The following is a 16,550-nucleotide window of genomic DNA, read 5'->3' on the forward strand; positions in this document are numbered from 1 at the left end:
AGTATATTTTATGGATATGGTTAGCCTAAAGGTGTTATCGAATAATGTGCATGTCATGAAGAATCTACATGGAAACGTTACTTCTTAAATAAGACCAATTTTAAGTCTTCATTCAAATTTTTTTACATAATTTTATTTCTTTTGTCATATCAGTCATGTTTTGGAATTTTTCATGTTATTTGTTGTAATTTTGTTTCTTTTCCTATAAACAATGAAATACACATAGTGCATGCTCAGGGTACTGCATGCATGTGGTCCAAAATCAACATGGGTGTTTTTATACACTAGCAGTGTCCCGTTAGTAAATACGTTTAAACAAGGCAAAGCAACTACAAATTATTATATTGTTCGACACTGTACATACATGTAATATAATCACTACACATTAAAAACAAATTACTTTTTTTACATTCACGCGACTTAAATACGATAAGTACGTTAAAGTTTTATTTTGTACTCATCTCTCAACTTGTTTACCCAGAAAAAATTCAAAGATTCGAGCTTATTCTTTGCTAAGTGATTAAAATTTTACAATTTCAAGTTTAAAGATGGATTTCAAAATAGCAAATACCATGGTGAATGGTGATAATAACAATGTAATAGTTCTTAAAAGAACTGTTTCAACCAGAACACTAACCCAACAATTCAAAGGAACCGTTAGTTACAGATAGAAAGAGACACTATGCATTTCGGCAGACTACTCGTCAGGTGTCAACGTCTGCTAAATGAGAACCTCGAAATCATGCTATATTTATAATTTTACAAAAGGTCAATGTCATCCCTATTTTTAGAGATGAAACTTAAAACAGAGACAGATTAAACACGTAATCCTTTTGTCGGCAAAGGACAGGATTAGTCAATTTAATTAATACCGACTCCATGACGCGTAGCTGGAATAACGAGCGACATTTTTTAATAATTCTAAAGTTTTCATCAGAATAAGCATTGGCACAGCGAGTGTTGCTCAAAAGATGTTTTCCATAGAAAAATGTTTCGTACTTGTGACTAAAAAGGCAAAAACTCAAAAACCAATTATTTTTACATGGTTGAGTTTTATGTTGCCAACAATTTTTATTCTTAAATTAATGCACTATGAATCAATCAACCTGTCATTTGTAATCGTAATTAAAGTATCTTATTGTTTTTTTTTTTAATGCAAAAGAGATCCGCGAGAGGCAAAGGCTCCTTTGTGAAGGTTGGTATATTGATGCAGCATACTTATTATAGATACAGTTGTTTGGTGTTGTTATTTTATTCATCTTGTTGAATCTAGAATTATATTATTTTTGGACTTGTGAGACATGTAGAATCTAAAGTTTATTCTTTGCTAAGTGTTTAAAATTCAACAATTTTTATTTTGTGATAACCTGAGAACAGTTTGAGGATAATCATCCCCATTGTAATGAAACAGGATATATTTCGTTATTTGACAATTTTTCCATACTATCTTCTTCTCATTCTATTTTAAATCTCGAACCATTAGTTCGTGAAAGCTAACTTATTTCGAATCTTCAACCCTTCTTATTTTTGTAATGGCAATTCAAATTATTGCAATAAACTGGGTTCGAATGTCCATTATAAGATTTTATTTCCCGTCTGGAAAATCTATTGTTTTTGTTTGTTCATGACGTTTGTATCAGGATAAGACAGATTGCATTGAAATTCATCCACCATTCTTCCACCTCCTCCGACGTTTTTGATTTTAGCATTTCACTTGACCTTTCATTTGTGAATGTTGAAATAAGTTTGTTTGTTTTAAGATAATTACAGTTTTATATAACGGTGAGTGTGAATTAGTCGAAGTGTCAAGTGTAATATTGTTTTTATTGTTTATTTTTCATAATGTAGAACTGACGATAATTCAAACACTTGAATGTTGGTATAATCCTTCTGTACATTACAAAAATAATGAAAGTTTATGGCGATTGACATAATTGCAATAATAAGTCATACAAACTATAAGTTTTTATTAAGCCTTTAATGACCGAGCGCGAGGTCTATACGGAGAAATAACGGACCGAGGGGCGAGGTTTGTACAAAAAGACAGAGGTCATATTTCTCAGTAAAAAACCGAGAAAGTGAGGTTATTGAAAGGATTATTACATGGCATTATTTAACCTGAAACGAAGCTTTTGCAAAATTAAATATTATTTTCATTACAAATTAATTTACGTTAATGCAACTAAAATACGAATGGTTCGTTAAACTTCTATTTTGTATATTTCTCTATCCGTTCGTTTACCCAATGAATATTCAAATTCCGAGTTTATTCTTTGCTAAGTGATTCAAATTTTACAACTAAGTTAGTGTTATTGTCAATTTCAGTTAACTTTTCAAATGGCGGTTGCCAAGTTACTTTCTAATGTTGCCAACTACATTTCCAAATATGGAATATTCGATATGAACTTGTCAACTTGAGTACTGAAGTTGTGTACTCGAGTACTGAAGTTGTGTACTTGAGTACAGAAGTTGTGTAGTTGAGTGTTGAAGTTGTGTACTTGAGTACTGAAGTTGTGTACTTGAGTACTGAAGTTGTGTACTTGAGTACAGAAGTTGTGTACTTGAGTACTGAAGTTGTGTACTTGAGTACTGAAGTTGTGTACTTGAGTACAGAAGTTGTGTACTTGAGTACTGAAGTTGTGTACTTGAGCACTGAAGTTGTGAACTTGAGTACAGAAGTTGTGTAATTGAGTACTGAAGTTGTGAACTAAAGTTGCGAAGTACTAGCAAACGCGAAAGGTCTTTGTACCCTGTAGACATTTGGCAATGAATCCGTTCAGTAAGCGAGGAAAAGCTTTACCAATAGAAGTAAGAAATGAAATACTTGAAATGTGGTTAAATAACGAGCGTTTGATAAACATTTCGAAACAACTAAACCTACCGTATAAGACTATATCAAATATAATAGATCTATGGGTAAACACTGGTTCTATTGCACCTCGCCAGAGCGAACGTGATGTTCGAACCACGCTTACAGATGACGTTATTGCATACACTGAATATCTAAAAATTAATAAACCATCTATTTACGCAAAAGAGATTCAGCAACACCTAGAAAATAACAAAGGTTGCCTTCCAGCAAACATACCTAGCAGGTCATCCATTTGTAGAATTTTGAATAAAGATCTTGGTTACTCTTACAAGATAATAAGTCAAATTCCTCGAGAGACAGAACGGCCGGGCATTATGGAGAAGTTAGAAGCTTACCTAGCAAATATTTCATTGATTGATTACAACCGTATGCATTTCTTTTATAAGTCGTCTGTAGTTGTTACGAGTGGCAACAGACGTCGAGGGCACAGTATGCAGGGTACTCCTGCATTTAAAATCCAACGATACGCTTCTAGTGCTACATTTACTGTAAATTTATTACATAATGTAAACGGCGTATCACATTATAACACTCTTAGAGGGCCGTCAAACGGATTAGAAATTCTAAAGCTTTTCCTTGTTTACTGAACGGATTCATTGCCAAATTTCTACAGGGTACAAAGATCTTTCGCGTACGCTAGTACTTCGCAACTTTAGTTCACAACTTCGGTACTTAAGTACACAACTTCAGGATCGTGACTAAAACACCACACGAGTACATACGAGTATATACGAGTACATACGAGTAACATACGAGTACATACGAGTAACATACGACTATTTTCTGATCAACAAATGAGAAACAACACAATTTCTTCAATACATTGATATTTGCTTTTATTTTTCCTTGTATTTGTGTGGAATTTGGGGCAACAATTTGATGGATTTAAATGCTGAAAAGGTATTTTACTTTCATACTACATTCATTTGTATGTTTTAGTTGAATTTGGTATAGATATTTTGTCGATGCGATTTGCCAGTATTTGAGCCCTTTTTGACACACTTTCACCTAGGAAATACATATTTATGAAAGCGATTATACATTCATTTTGACTCTGAAGATGACTACCGCTAAGGTTGTCGAAACGTCAGTCAACAACAACAAAAACAGTCCGTCTCAGGACTATACGTAACACAGTGCAACTCTCATTTAATTCAAATATATACATTTATTTCATATAGCACGTTTTGAAAGCATTATTTATTCGTTGTTTATTTAATCGCTTTCATAAATATGTATTTCCTAGGTGAAAGTGTTTCCAAAAGCGCTCAAATACTGGCAAATCGCATCGACAAAATATCTATAACAAATTCAACTAAAACATACAAATGAATGTAGTATGAAAGTAAAATACCTTTTCAGCATTTAAATCCATCAAATGGTTGCCCCGAAGTCCACACAAATACAAGGAAAAATAAACGCAAATATCAATGTATTGAAGAAATTGTGTTGTTTCTCATTTGTTGACCAGAAAATAGTCGTATGTCACTCGTATGTACTCGTATGTACTTGTATGTCACTCGTATGTACTCGTATGTTACTCGTATGTACTCGTATGTTACTCGTATGTACTCGTATGTTACTCGTATGTACTCGTATGTACTCGTGTGGTGTTTTAGTCACGATCCAACTTCAGTACTCAAGTACACAACTTGTCAACTCAAGTTGACAAGCTCATAACGAATATTCCATATTTGGAAATGTAGTTGGCAACATTAGAAAGTTACTTGGCAACCGCCATTTGAAAAGTTAACTGAAATCCACAGTAACCTGAGGAAAGTTTGACGATCGTAGGTAGGGTCATACTATTTATTAGTATTGATAATGTTTATTGTTGTTTATGTGTCTTTGTTTTTAGTAATTTGAAGAAAGCTAATTAATCTTAGGAACTTTTTTGTGTCTATACAGTTTTATATTTTTTAACTTTAAGATAGTCAATTTGGCCTTTCTTGTGTTAATGTGAAAATAAAATTTGTTTTTCTTTATTTGCAGCACTTGGGTATTGGGAAGGTGTGTATGGTTATGCATGTACGGCAATATAACAATGTATTAGTAAAGAATAGTTTTATTAGTAAAAAGTTATTTTTCCCCCTTAATAATGTAAGGTTTAATAAAACATTCACATTACCAACATTCTTTTTGCAAAATTAAATATTATTTTCATTACAAATTAATTTACATTCATGCACTGGAATACAATGTATTTCGTGCTTAGTTAACCTTTTATTTCGTAAATGTTGAAATAATATTTTGTTGGAGGTCATGCAATTTACTGTTGATGAATCTTCATATATAAAGCATAAATGACAAAAATATTCAGAAAAATAAAGATATTAGAAATTCTTTCTTTAGCAAAGTGCATAAGCTCATACATTTCATGTATAATCACGAATTTATTTTTTTTTAATTTAATCACATGAACAATAATCTCCATAATTGTAAATGTTACATGTTATTTTATGCAACTTTGTTTCTTTTCCTGTAAACAATGAAATACATAGTGCATGCCCAGGGTATTGCATGTACGTCGACTTGACCTGTCTTAAATAACTACAAAAATACTTTTTATTTTTTTCTAGTTCTAACAAGCTTTTATGTCGTATGTCTCATTGGTTAGTATGATCGTGCACAGTTATATACTACTTATGAAAGATTATATATAATACATGAATGATGGGTAGTTTTACAAGTAAGAAGTTAATTTTTTCCTTAACAAAGTAAGCTTTAATAAATATTTAGGTAAACAACATTCTTTTTGCAAAGTTAAGTATTTTCATTACAAATTAATTTACATTAATGTAACTGAAATACAATATATTTCGTGCTTAGATATTGTCGATTTTAGTTAACTTTTCAAATGGCGGTTGCCAAGTTACTTTCTAATGTTGCCAGTTACATTTCCAAATATGGAATATTTGATATGAAATTATAAACTTGAGTTGATAAGTTGTGTACTTGAGTACTGAAGTTGTGAACCAAAGTTGCGAAGTACTAGCAAACGCGAAAGGTCTTTGTACCCTGTAGACATTTGGCAATGAATCCGTTCAGTAAGCAAGGAAAAGCTTTACCAGTAGAAGTAAGAAATGAAATACTTGAAATGTGGTTAAATAACTAGCGTTTGACAAACATTTCGAAACCACTAAACCTACCGTATAAGACTATATCAAATACAATAGATCTATGGGTAGACACTGGTTCTATTGTACCTCGCCAGAGCGAACGTGATGTTCGAACCACGCGTACAGATGACGTTATTGCATACACTGAATATCTAAAAATTAATAAACCATCTATTTACGCAAAAGAGATTTAGCAACACCTAGAAAATAACAAAGTTTGCCTCCAGCAAACATACCTAGTAGGTCATCCATTAGTAGAATTTTGAATAAAGATCTTGGTTACCCTTACAAGATAATAAGTCAAATTCCTCGAGAGACAGAACGGCCGGGCATTATGGAGAAGTTAGAAGCTTACCTCTTAACAGGGGCGGATCTAGGATTTTTCAAACATCAGTCATAAAACGTCGAAGGCGCTCCGCACCTGGGGGGGGTCTGAGGCATTCTCCCCTGAGAAATTTTGAATTTCAGAGTCTTGAAAATGCCATTTTCAGCGTTTTAGAGCAATACAAAATGTATTTGTGGGCATCGTTTTTGCGTAAAACAACACATTTTGCTTACGTTTTTTTTCAAAAAAAAAAAAAATGAAGTGAACAATACTTGAATGTTTTGCCAAATATTTAGGCTCGTTATCATGCCAAATATATGGCTCATTAGCATGTCTAGGAACGTAAAATTTATTTTACAATAATGCTATTCAAAAACAGATATAGTCTTTAAAAATTTCTACCAAGTTGTCAGGCATAGACCCCCCTAGAGACCCCCATTCAAACCTCTATGTAATGAGTTTAGTTAAGTTAGAAATTTGGTACTACAAGTGACAGTTCATAGATATAGAAAAGCTCAGACTTCAAACCATGCAAGTTTATTGTAACCCTTTACCCATCTCCACATCGGTGCCAGCAAATTCACCTTTTGAGAAAAAACTCAAAATTTTTTTCAGCCAAAGGTTAAGCAAAAATTATCAGAGTGAAAATTTGCAGTTAAGGATAGCCTAATGCCATAAATGTTTATTAGGCATTTCACTAGACTATTATCTCCTGTACATATATGCAAGGTGTGCTATATAGCAATCACTAGTAGCATTGTATTTGCAAATACAAACAGAATGTAACCAACATGTCTTTAATTATATAATTACATGAATGTTAAAATTGGTTCATGTGTCATGCTTACTGGTTATGATAAATATCTTTTCATATGATCAAAGCTTGTTTAAATGTAAATCAGAAATAATTTAGTTTAGAAATTATAATGATCATCAGAAAAATTACCTAGTGATCATGAAAAATACTTTGCTGTTTTGCCAAATTTCAAGGTTTATCTGCATACATAGAAAGACATTTTTACTTTATAGAAAATGCTTTTCATACATCAATAGCCCTTTGGAATTTATGGCAAACAATCTGGTATGAGCCGTAGATTAACACACCTTTACATCTCTACATGAGGTGTTCAGTTAGAAAAGGGGACAATATGTGACATGGGACAACATTCCATGTATGTGAAATACTCAGGTTTAATACCATTCCAGTCAAATTGTCAAAATAAAAAGCTTCATGGATCAGAAGACTCAAAATCACAGGTTATAGTAAACAGCTTCTCATGTAATCAATGTTAGTTTTCTCAAATCTTAAACAATATGTAGTATAACTGTCCAATGATTGAATGATCAATGATCATAAACTGAAAAACCCCAAACATTTGTTTATGATAAAGTAAATAATAGTATGGCGCCTTATGGCTACAGATTTTTTGTCCATTGAAATATATTTGCAGGAATGTAGGATTTCGCTGCCGTATAACGGCCACGATTCCCCAAGCACTAAAGAAATCATAGCTAAAAGTCCTTCGTCAACAACAATTTTAGAAGCATCGATCTGCTTACCATACGCCATATTGACATAAATCGCATCACACACTCGCATAAATTGACTTTGATATATTACATTCATGCATACACTTCAATTGTCCTTTACTTACGATTTTGGATGTAAATTTCTGCTGATAAAACTCAAAACAATGTTGGCTTTCTTTTGAACATCAATGACTGAAATGTCGCTCGCGAGATCGTCTTTGCCAAGCATTTAAAATTTATCCATAAATTTCCACCCTCTTGAAAAAATTCACATTTTGGACAGCAGCATTCATGTCAATATATGAATTTGTAAAAGATTTCCATAAATTCCATCTGATTGTAGTTTAGTTTCTATCATGCTTATTAAAATTACTATAAAACGATCAAACATTCAATTCAGACAGTGAGCTTGACTATGTTAGTTCAGTTGGCTATCAGTCGAAATCCGTCAAACCAATCACAATAAAGCAAAATTCAAATGAACCAATTGTAAGATAGCAATTGACTCCTTATACGTCCGGCCACCCTTATTATCAGTCGAGACCATTCCAGACTGTCCACTGATCTGGCTATTGACCAATAAAATAAGCGTTTTGACGTTCATAGACTCCTTTATCCGTCGAACCAGTCAAGCCACCCCGCTTATCAGTCGGTTATTCCAGGTCAATTAAAATTCAACTGATCTGGTTACCAACGAGATATTCATTGGATTAGTCATTAGTTTTCAATAATAAATAATGCGGGATTTTTATCACGAAGTAAATGCGATAAGAAAATAAGAATAATTAATGAATTTTTAATTAATATGAATAGGTAATTTTTGAATTTCAAACATCAGTCGCGCGACGGATTTGACATACTCTAGATCCGCCCCTGCCTCTTAAATATTTCATTGATTGATTGCAACCGTATGCATTTCTTTGATGAGTCGTCTGTAGTTGTTACGATTGGCAACAGACGTCGAAAGCACAGTATGCAGTGTACTCCTTTATTTGAAATCCAACGATACGCTTCTAGTGCCACATTTACTGTAAATTTATTACATAATATAAACGGCGTATCACATTATAACACTCTTAGAGGGCCGTCAAACGGATTAGATTTGCTAAAGCTTTTCCTTGTTTACTGAACGGATTCATTGCCGATTGTCTACAGGGTACAAAGATCTTTCGCGTTTGCTAGTACTTCCAAACTTTAGCTCACAACTTCAGTACTTAAGTACACAACTTGTCAACTCAAGTTTACAACTTCATATCGAATATTCCATATTTGGAAATATAACTGGCAACATTAGAAAGTTACTTGGCAACCGCCATTTGAAAAGTTAACTGAAATCCACAGTAACCTGAGGACAGTTTGACGATCGTAGGGCCATACTATTTATTAGTATTGATAATGTTTATTGTTGTTTATGTGTCTTTGTTTTTAGTAAATTGAAGAAAGTTAATTAATTTTATGAAGTTTTTATGTGTCTATACAGTTATAAGTTTTTTGACTTTAAGATAGTCAATTTGGCCTTTCTTGTGTTAATGTGAAAAAAAAATTGGTTTTTCTTTATTTGCAGCACTTGAGTATGCGGATCGTGTGTATGGTTATTCATGTACGGCAATATAACAATGTATTAGTAAAGAATAGTTTTATTAGTAAAAAGTTATTTTCCCCCTTAATAATGTAAGGTTTAATAAAACATGAACATTACCAACATTCTTTTTGCAAAATTAAATATTATTTTCATTACAAATTAATTTACATTAATGCAACTGGAATACAATATATTTCGTGCTTAGTTAACCTTTTATTTTGTAATTGTTGAAATAATATTTTGTTGGAGGTCATGCAATTTACTGTTGATGAATCTTCATATATAAAGCATAAATGACAAAAATATTCAGAAAAATAAAGATATTAGAAATTCTTTCTTTAGCAAAGTGCATAAGCTCATACATTTCATGTATAATCACGAATTTTCTTTTTTTAATTTAATCGCATGAACAATAATTTCCATAATTGTAACTGTTACATGTTATTTTATGCAACTTTGTTTCTTTTCCTGTAAACAATGAAATACATAGTGCATGCCCAGGGTATTGCATGCACGTCGACTTGACCTGTCTTATGTAATTATAAAAATACTTTATTTTTTTCTAGTTCTAAGCATTCTTTTACCTTTATGTTGCCTTGGCATTGGTTAGTATGATCGTGCACAGCTATATACTACTTATAAAAGATTCTATATAATACATAAATGATGGGTAGTTTTATAAGTAAGAAGTTAATTCTTTTCCTTAACAAAGTAAGTCTCAATAAATATTTAGGTAAACAACATTCTTTTTGCAAAGTTAAGTATTTTCATTACAAATTAATTTATATTAATGCAACTGGAATACAATATATTTCGTGCTTAGATATTGTCGATTTCAGTTAACTTTTCAAATGGTGGTTGCCAAGTTACTTTCTAATGTTGCCAGTTACATTTCCAAATACGAAATATTCGATATGAACTTGTGAACTTAAGTTCACAAGTTGTGTACTTGAGTACTGAAGTTGTGAACTAAAGTTGCGAAGTATTAGCAATCGTGAAAGGTCTTTGTACCCTGTATACATTTGGCAATGAATCCGTTCAGTAAGCAAGGAAAAGCTTTACCAGTAGAAGTAAGAAATGAAATACTTGAAATGTGGTTAAATAACTAGCGTTTGACAAACATTTCGAAACCACTAAACCTACCCCTTAAGACTATATCAAATACAATAGATCTATGGGTAGACACTGGTTCTATTGCACCTCAGCAGAGCGAACGTGATGTTCGAACCACGCGTACAGATGACGTTATTGCATACGCTGAATATCTAAAAATTAATAAACCATCTATTTACGCAAAAGAGACTTAGCAACATCTAGAAAATAACAAAGTTTGCCTTCTAGCAAACATACCTAGCAGGTCATCTATTAGTAGAATTTTGAATAAAGATCTTGGTTACACTTACAAGATAATAAGTCAAATTACACGTGAGACAGAACGGCCGGGCGTTATGGAGAAGTTAGAAGCTTAAATAGCAAATATTTCATTGATTGATTGCAACCGTATACATTTCTTTTATGAGTCGTCTGTAGTTGTTACGATTGGCAACAGACGTCGAGGGCACAGTATGCAGGGTACTCCTGCATTTGAAATCCAACGATATGCTTCTAGTGCTACATTTACTGTAAATTTATTACATAATGTGAACGGTGTATCACATTATAACACTCTTAGAGGGCCGTCAAACGGATTAGAATTGCTAAAGCGTTTCCTTGCTTACTGAACGGATTCATTGCCAAGTGTCTACTGGGTACAAAGACCTTTCGCATTTGCTAGTACTTCGCAACTTTAGTTCACAACTTCAGTACTTAAGTACACAACTTCAGTACTCAAGTACACAACTTGTCAACTCAAGTTGACAAGTTCATATCGAATATTCCATATTTGGAAATGTAAATGGCAACATTAGAAAGTACGGCAATATAACAATATATTAGTAAAGAATAGTTCTATTAGTAAAAAGTTATTTTTCCCCCTTAATAAGGTAAGGTTCAATAAAACATTCACATTACCAACATTCTTTTTGCAAAATTAAATATTATTTTTATTACAAATTAATTTACATTAATGCAACTGGAATACAATATATTTCGTGCTTAGTTAACCTTTTATTTCGTAAATTTTGAAATAACATTTTATTGGAGGTCATGCAATTTACTGTTGATGAATCTTCATATATAAAGCATAAATGACAAAAATATTCAGAAAAATAAAGATATTAGAAATTCTTTCTTTAGCAAAGTGCATAAGCTTATACATTTCATGCATAATAACGAATTTCCTTTTTTTAATTTAATCACATGAACAATAATCTCCATAGTTGTAATTGATGTTACATGTTATTTATTGCAACTTTGTTTCTTTTCCTGTAAACAATGAAATACATAGTGCATGCCCAGGGTACTGCATGTACGTCGACTTGACCTGTCTTATGTAATTATAAAAATACTTTTTATTTTTTTCTAGGTTTAGTATGCCTTCTTTATGGAGTTTTCATTGGTTAGTATGATCGTGCACAGCTATATACTACATATGAAAGATTATGTATAATACATAAATGATGGGTAGTTTTACAAGTAAGAAGTTAATTTTTTTCCTTAACAAAGGAAGGTTCAATAAATATTTAGGTAAACAACATTCTTTTTGCAAAATTAAATATTATTTTCATTACAAATTATTTTACATAAATGCAACTGGAATACAATATATTTCGTGCTTAGATATTGTCGATTTTAGTTAACTTTTCAAATGGCGGTTGCCAAGTTACTTTCTAATGTTGCCAGTTATATTTCCAAATATGGAATATATGATATGAAATTGTAAACTTGAGTTGATAAGTTGTGTATTGGAGTACTGAAGTTGTGAACTAAAGTTGCGAAGTACTAGCAAACGCGAAAGGTCTTTGTACCCTGTAGACATTTGGCAATGAATCCGTTCAGTAAGCAAGGAAAAGCTTTACCAGTAGAAGTAAGAAATGAAATACTTGAAATGTGGTTAAATAACTAGCGTTTGACAAACATTTCGAAACCACTAATCCTACCGTATAAGACTATATCAAATACAATAGATCTATAAGTAGGCACTGGTTCTATTGCACCTCGCCAGAGCGAACGTGATGTTCGAACCACGCGTACAGATGACGTTATTGCATACACTGAATATCTAAAAATTAATAAACCATCTATTTACGCAAAAGAGATTCAGCAACATCTAGAAAATAACAAAGTTTGCCTTCTTGCAAACATACCTAGCAGGTCATCTATTAGTAGAATTTTTAATAAAGACCTTGGTTACACTTGCAAGATAATAAGTCAAATTACACGTGAGACAGAACGGCCGGGCGTTATGGAGAAGTTAGAAGCTTAAATAGCAAATATTTCATTGATTGATTGCAACCGTATACATTTCTTTTATGAGTCGTCCGTAGTTGTTACGATTGGCAACAGACGTCCAGGGCACAGTATGCAGGGTACTCCTGCATTTGAAATCCAACGATATGCTTTTAGTGCTACATTTACTCTAAATTTATTACATAATGTGAACGGTGTATCACATTATAACACTCTTAGATGGATGTCAAACGGATTAGAATTGCTAAAGTTTTTCCTTGTTTACTGAACGGATTCATTGCCGATTGTCTACAGGGTACAAAGATCTTTCGCGTTTGCTAGTACTTCCAAACTTTAGCTCACAACTTCAGTACTTAAGTACACAACTTCAGTACTCAAGTACACAACTTGTCAACTCAAGTTTACAACTTCATATCGAATATTCCATATTTGGAAATATAACTGGCAACATTAGAAAGTTACTTGGCAACCGCCATTTGAAAAGTTAACTGAAATCCACAGTAACCTGAGGACAGTTTGACGATCGTAGGGCCATACTATTTATTAGTATTGATAACGTTTATTGTTGTTTATGTGTCTTTGTTTCTAGTAAATTGAAGAAAGTTAATTAATTTTATGAAGTTTTTATGTGTCTGTACAGTTATAAGTTTTTTGACTTTAAGATAGTCAATTTGGCCTTTCTTGTGTTAATGTGAAAACAAAATTTGTTTTTCTTTATTTGCAGCACTTTGGTTTGCGGATCGTGTGTATGGTCATTCATGTACGGCAATATAACAATGTATTAGTAAAGAATAGTTTTATTAGTAAAAAGTTATTTTTCCCCCTTAATAATGTAAGGTTTAATAAAACATGAACATTACCAACATTCTTTTTGCAAAATTAAATATTATTTTCATTACAAATTAATTTACATTAATGCAACTGGAATGCAATATATTTCGTGCTTAGTTAACCTTTTATTTTGTAATTGTTGAAATAATATTTGTTGGAGGTTGTGCAATTTACTGTTGATGAATCTTCATATATAAAGCATAAATGACAAAAATATTCAGAGAAATAAAGATATTAGAAATTCTTTCTTTAGCAAAGTGCATAAGCTCATACATTTTATGTATAATCACGAATTTTCTTTTTTTAATTTAATCGCATGAACAATAATCTCCATAATTGTAATTGTTACATGTTATTTTATGCAACTTTGTTTCTTTTCCTGTAAACAATGAAATACATAGTGCATGCCCAGAGTACTGCATGTATGTCGACTTGACCTGTCTTATGTAATTATAAAAATACTTTTTATTTTTTTCTAGGTTTAGTATACCTTCTTTTTGGAGCTTATTTGATTGGTTAGTATGATCGTGCACAGCTATATACTACATATGAAAGATTATATATAATACATAAATGATGGGTAGTTTTACAAGTAAGAAGTTAATTTTTTCCTTAACAAAGTAAGGTTCAATAAATATTTAGGTAAACAACATTCTTTTTGCAAAGTTAAGTATTCTCATTACAAATTAATTTACATTAATGCAACTGGAATACAATATATTTCGTGCTTAGTTAACCTTTTATTTCGTAAATTTTGAAATTACATTTTGTTCGAGGTCATGCAATTTACTGTTGATGAATCTTCATATATAAAGCATAAATGACAAAAATATTCAGAAAAATAAAGATATTAGAAATTCTTTCTTTAGCAAAGTGCATAAGCTTATACATTTCATGTATAATAACAAATTTCCTTTTTTTAATTTGATCACATGAACAATAATCTCCATAATTGTAATTGATGTTACATGTTATTTATTGCAACTTTGTTTCTTTTCCTGTAAACAATGAAATACATAGTGCATGCCCAGGGTATTGCATGTACGTCGACTTGACCTGTCTTATGTAATTATAAAAATACTTTTTATTTTTTTCTAGGTGTAGTATACCTTCTTTATGGAGTTTTCAGTGGTTAGTATGATCGTGCACAGCTATATACTACATATGAAAGATTATATATAATACATAAATGATGGGTAGTTTTACAAGTAAGAAGTTAATTTTTTTCCTTAACAAAGTAAGGTTCAATAAATATTTAGGTAAACAACATTCTTTTTGCAAAATTAAATATTATTTTCATTACAAATTATTTTACAATAATGCAACTGGAATACAATATATTTCGTGCTTAGATATTGTCGATTTTAGTTAACTTTTCAAATGGCGGTTGCCAAGTTACTTTCTAATGTTGCCAGTTAAATTTCCAAATATGGAATATATGATATGAAATTGTAAACTTGAGTTGATAAGTTGTGTATTTGAGTACTGAAGTTGTGAACTAAAGTTGCGAAGTACTAGCAAACGCGAAAGGTCTTTGTACCCTGTAGACATTTGGCAATGAATCCGTTCAGTAAGCAAGGAAAAGCTTTACCAGTAGAAGTAAGAAATGAAATACTTGAAATGTGGTTAAATAACTAGCGTTTGACAAACATTTCGAAACCACTAAACCTACCGTATAAGACTATATCAAATAGAATAGATCTATGGGTAGACACTGGTTCTATTGCACCTCGCCAGAGCGAACGTGATGTTCGAACCACGCGTACAGATGACGTTATTGCATACACTGAATATCTAAAAATTAATAAACCATCTATTTACGCAAAAGAGATTTAGCAACACCTAGAAAATAACAGAGTTTGCCTTCCAGCAAACATACCTAGTAGGTCATCCATTAGTAGAATTTTGAATAAAGATCTTGGTTACTCTTACAAGATAATAAGTCAAATTCATCGAGAGACAGAACGGCCGGGCATTATGGAGAAGTTAGAAGCTTACCTAACTAATATTTCATTGATTGATTGCAACCGTATGCATTTCTTTGATGAGTCGTCTGTTGTTACGATTGGCAACAGACGTCGAAAGCACAGTATGCAGGGTACTCCTGCATTTGAAATCCAACGATATGCTTCTAGTGCTACATTTACTGTAAATTTATTACATAATATAAACGGCGTATCACATTATAACACTCTTAGAGGGCCGTCAAACGGATTAGAATTGCTAAAGCTTTTCCTTGTTTACTGAACGGATTCATTGCCGATTGTCTACAGGGTACAAAGATCTTTCGCGTTTGCTAGTACTTCCAAACTTTAGCTCACAACTTCAGTACTTAAGTACACAACTTCAGTACTCAAGTACACAACTTGTCAACTCAAGTTTACAATTTTGGATCGAATATTCCATATTTGGAAATATAACTGGCAACATTAGAAAGTTACTTGGCAACCGCCATTTGAAAAGTTAACTGAAATCCACAGTAACCTGAGGACAGTTTGACGATCGTAGGGCCATACTATTTATTAGTATTGATAATGTTTATTGTTGTTTATGTGTCTTTGTTTCTAGTAAATTGAAGAAAGTTAATTAATTTTATGAAGTTTTTATGTGTCTGTACAGTTATAAGTTTTTTGACTTTAAGATAGTCAATTTGGCCTTTCTTGTGTTAATGTGAAAACAAAATTTGTTTTTCTTTATTTGCAGCACTTTGGTTTGCGGATCGTGTGTATGGTTATTCATGTACGGCAATATAACAATGTATTAGTAAAGAATAGTTTTATTAGTAAAAAGTTATTTTTCCCCCTTAATAATGTAAGGTTTAATAAAACATGAACATTACCAACATTCTTTTGCAAAATTAAATATTATATTCATTACAAATTAATTTACATTAATGCAACTGGAATGCAATATATTTCGTGCTTAGTTAACCTTTTATTTTGT

The 16,550-nt window shown here is 31.9% G+C and overlaps 1 protein-coding gene across 22 annotated transcripts in view; it reads left to right on the forward strand.

The window, feature by feature from the left end:
* LOC124437890 (serine/threonine-protein kinase BCK1/SLK1/SSP31-like) overlaps positions 1 to 16,550 on the forward strand; it is a 62,332-nt gene that overhangs the window by 5,086 nt on the left and 40,696 nt on the right. For 14 of the 22 annotated variants that reach the window (XM_046987842.1, XM_046987852.1, XM_046987862.1 and 11 more), the window contains exons 3-12: positions 1,163 to 1,195; positions 4,865 to 4,900; positions 5,452 to 5,484; positions 9,411 to 9,446; positions 9,995 to 10,033; positions 11,893 to 11,925; positions 13,501 to 13,536; positions 14,087 to 14,122; positions 14,706 to 14,738; positions 16,311 to 16,346. In XM_046987842.1, coding sequence (XP_046843798.1) covers positions 1,163 to 1,195; positions 4,865 to 4,900; positions 5,452 to 5,484; positions 9,411 to 9,446; positions 9,995 to 10,033; positions 11,893 to 11,925; positions 13,501 to 13,536; positions 14,087 to 14,122; positions 14,706 to 14,738; positions 16,311 to 16,346 — 351 coding nt within the window. Of the gene's footprint in view, positions 1 to 1,162; positions 1,196 to 4,864; positions 4,901 to 5,451; positions 5,485 to 9,410; positions 9,447 to 9,994; positions 10,034 to 11,892; positions 11,926 to 13,500; positions 13,537 to 14,086; positions 14,123 to 14,705; positions 14,739 to 16,310; positions 16,347 to 16,550 lie in introns of those variants that run through there. The other 8 variants (XM_046987847.1, XM_046987858.1, XM_046987850.1 and 5 more) reach the window with 8 other exon arrangements.

This window comes from Xenia sp. Carnegie-2017, unplaced genomic scaffold (genome assembly GCF_021976095.1).
Source record: "Xenia sp. Carnegie-2017 unplaced genomic scaffold, XeniaSp_v1 HiC_scaffold_18, whole genome shotgun sequence".
Classification (NCBI taxonomy): Eukaryota; Metazoa; Cnidaria; class Anthozoa; order Malacalcyonacea; family Xeniidae; genus Xenia; species Xenia sp. Carnegie-2017.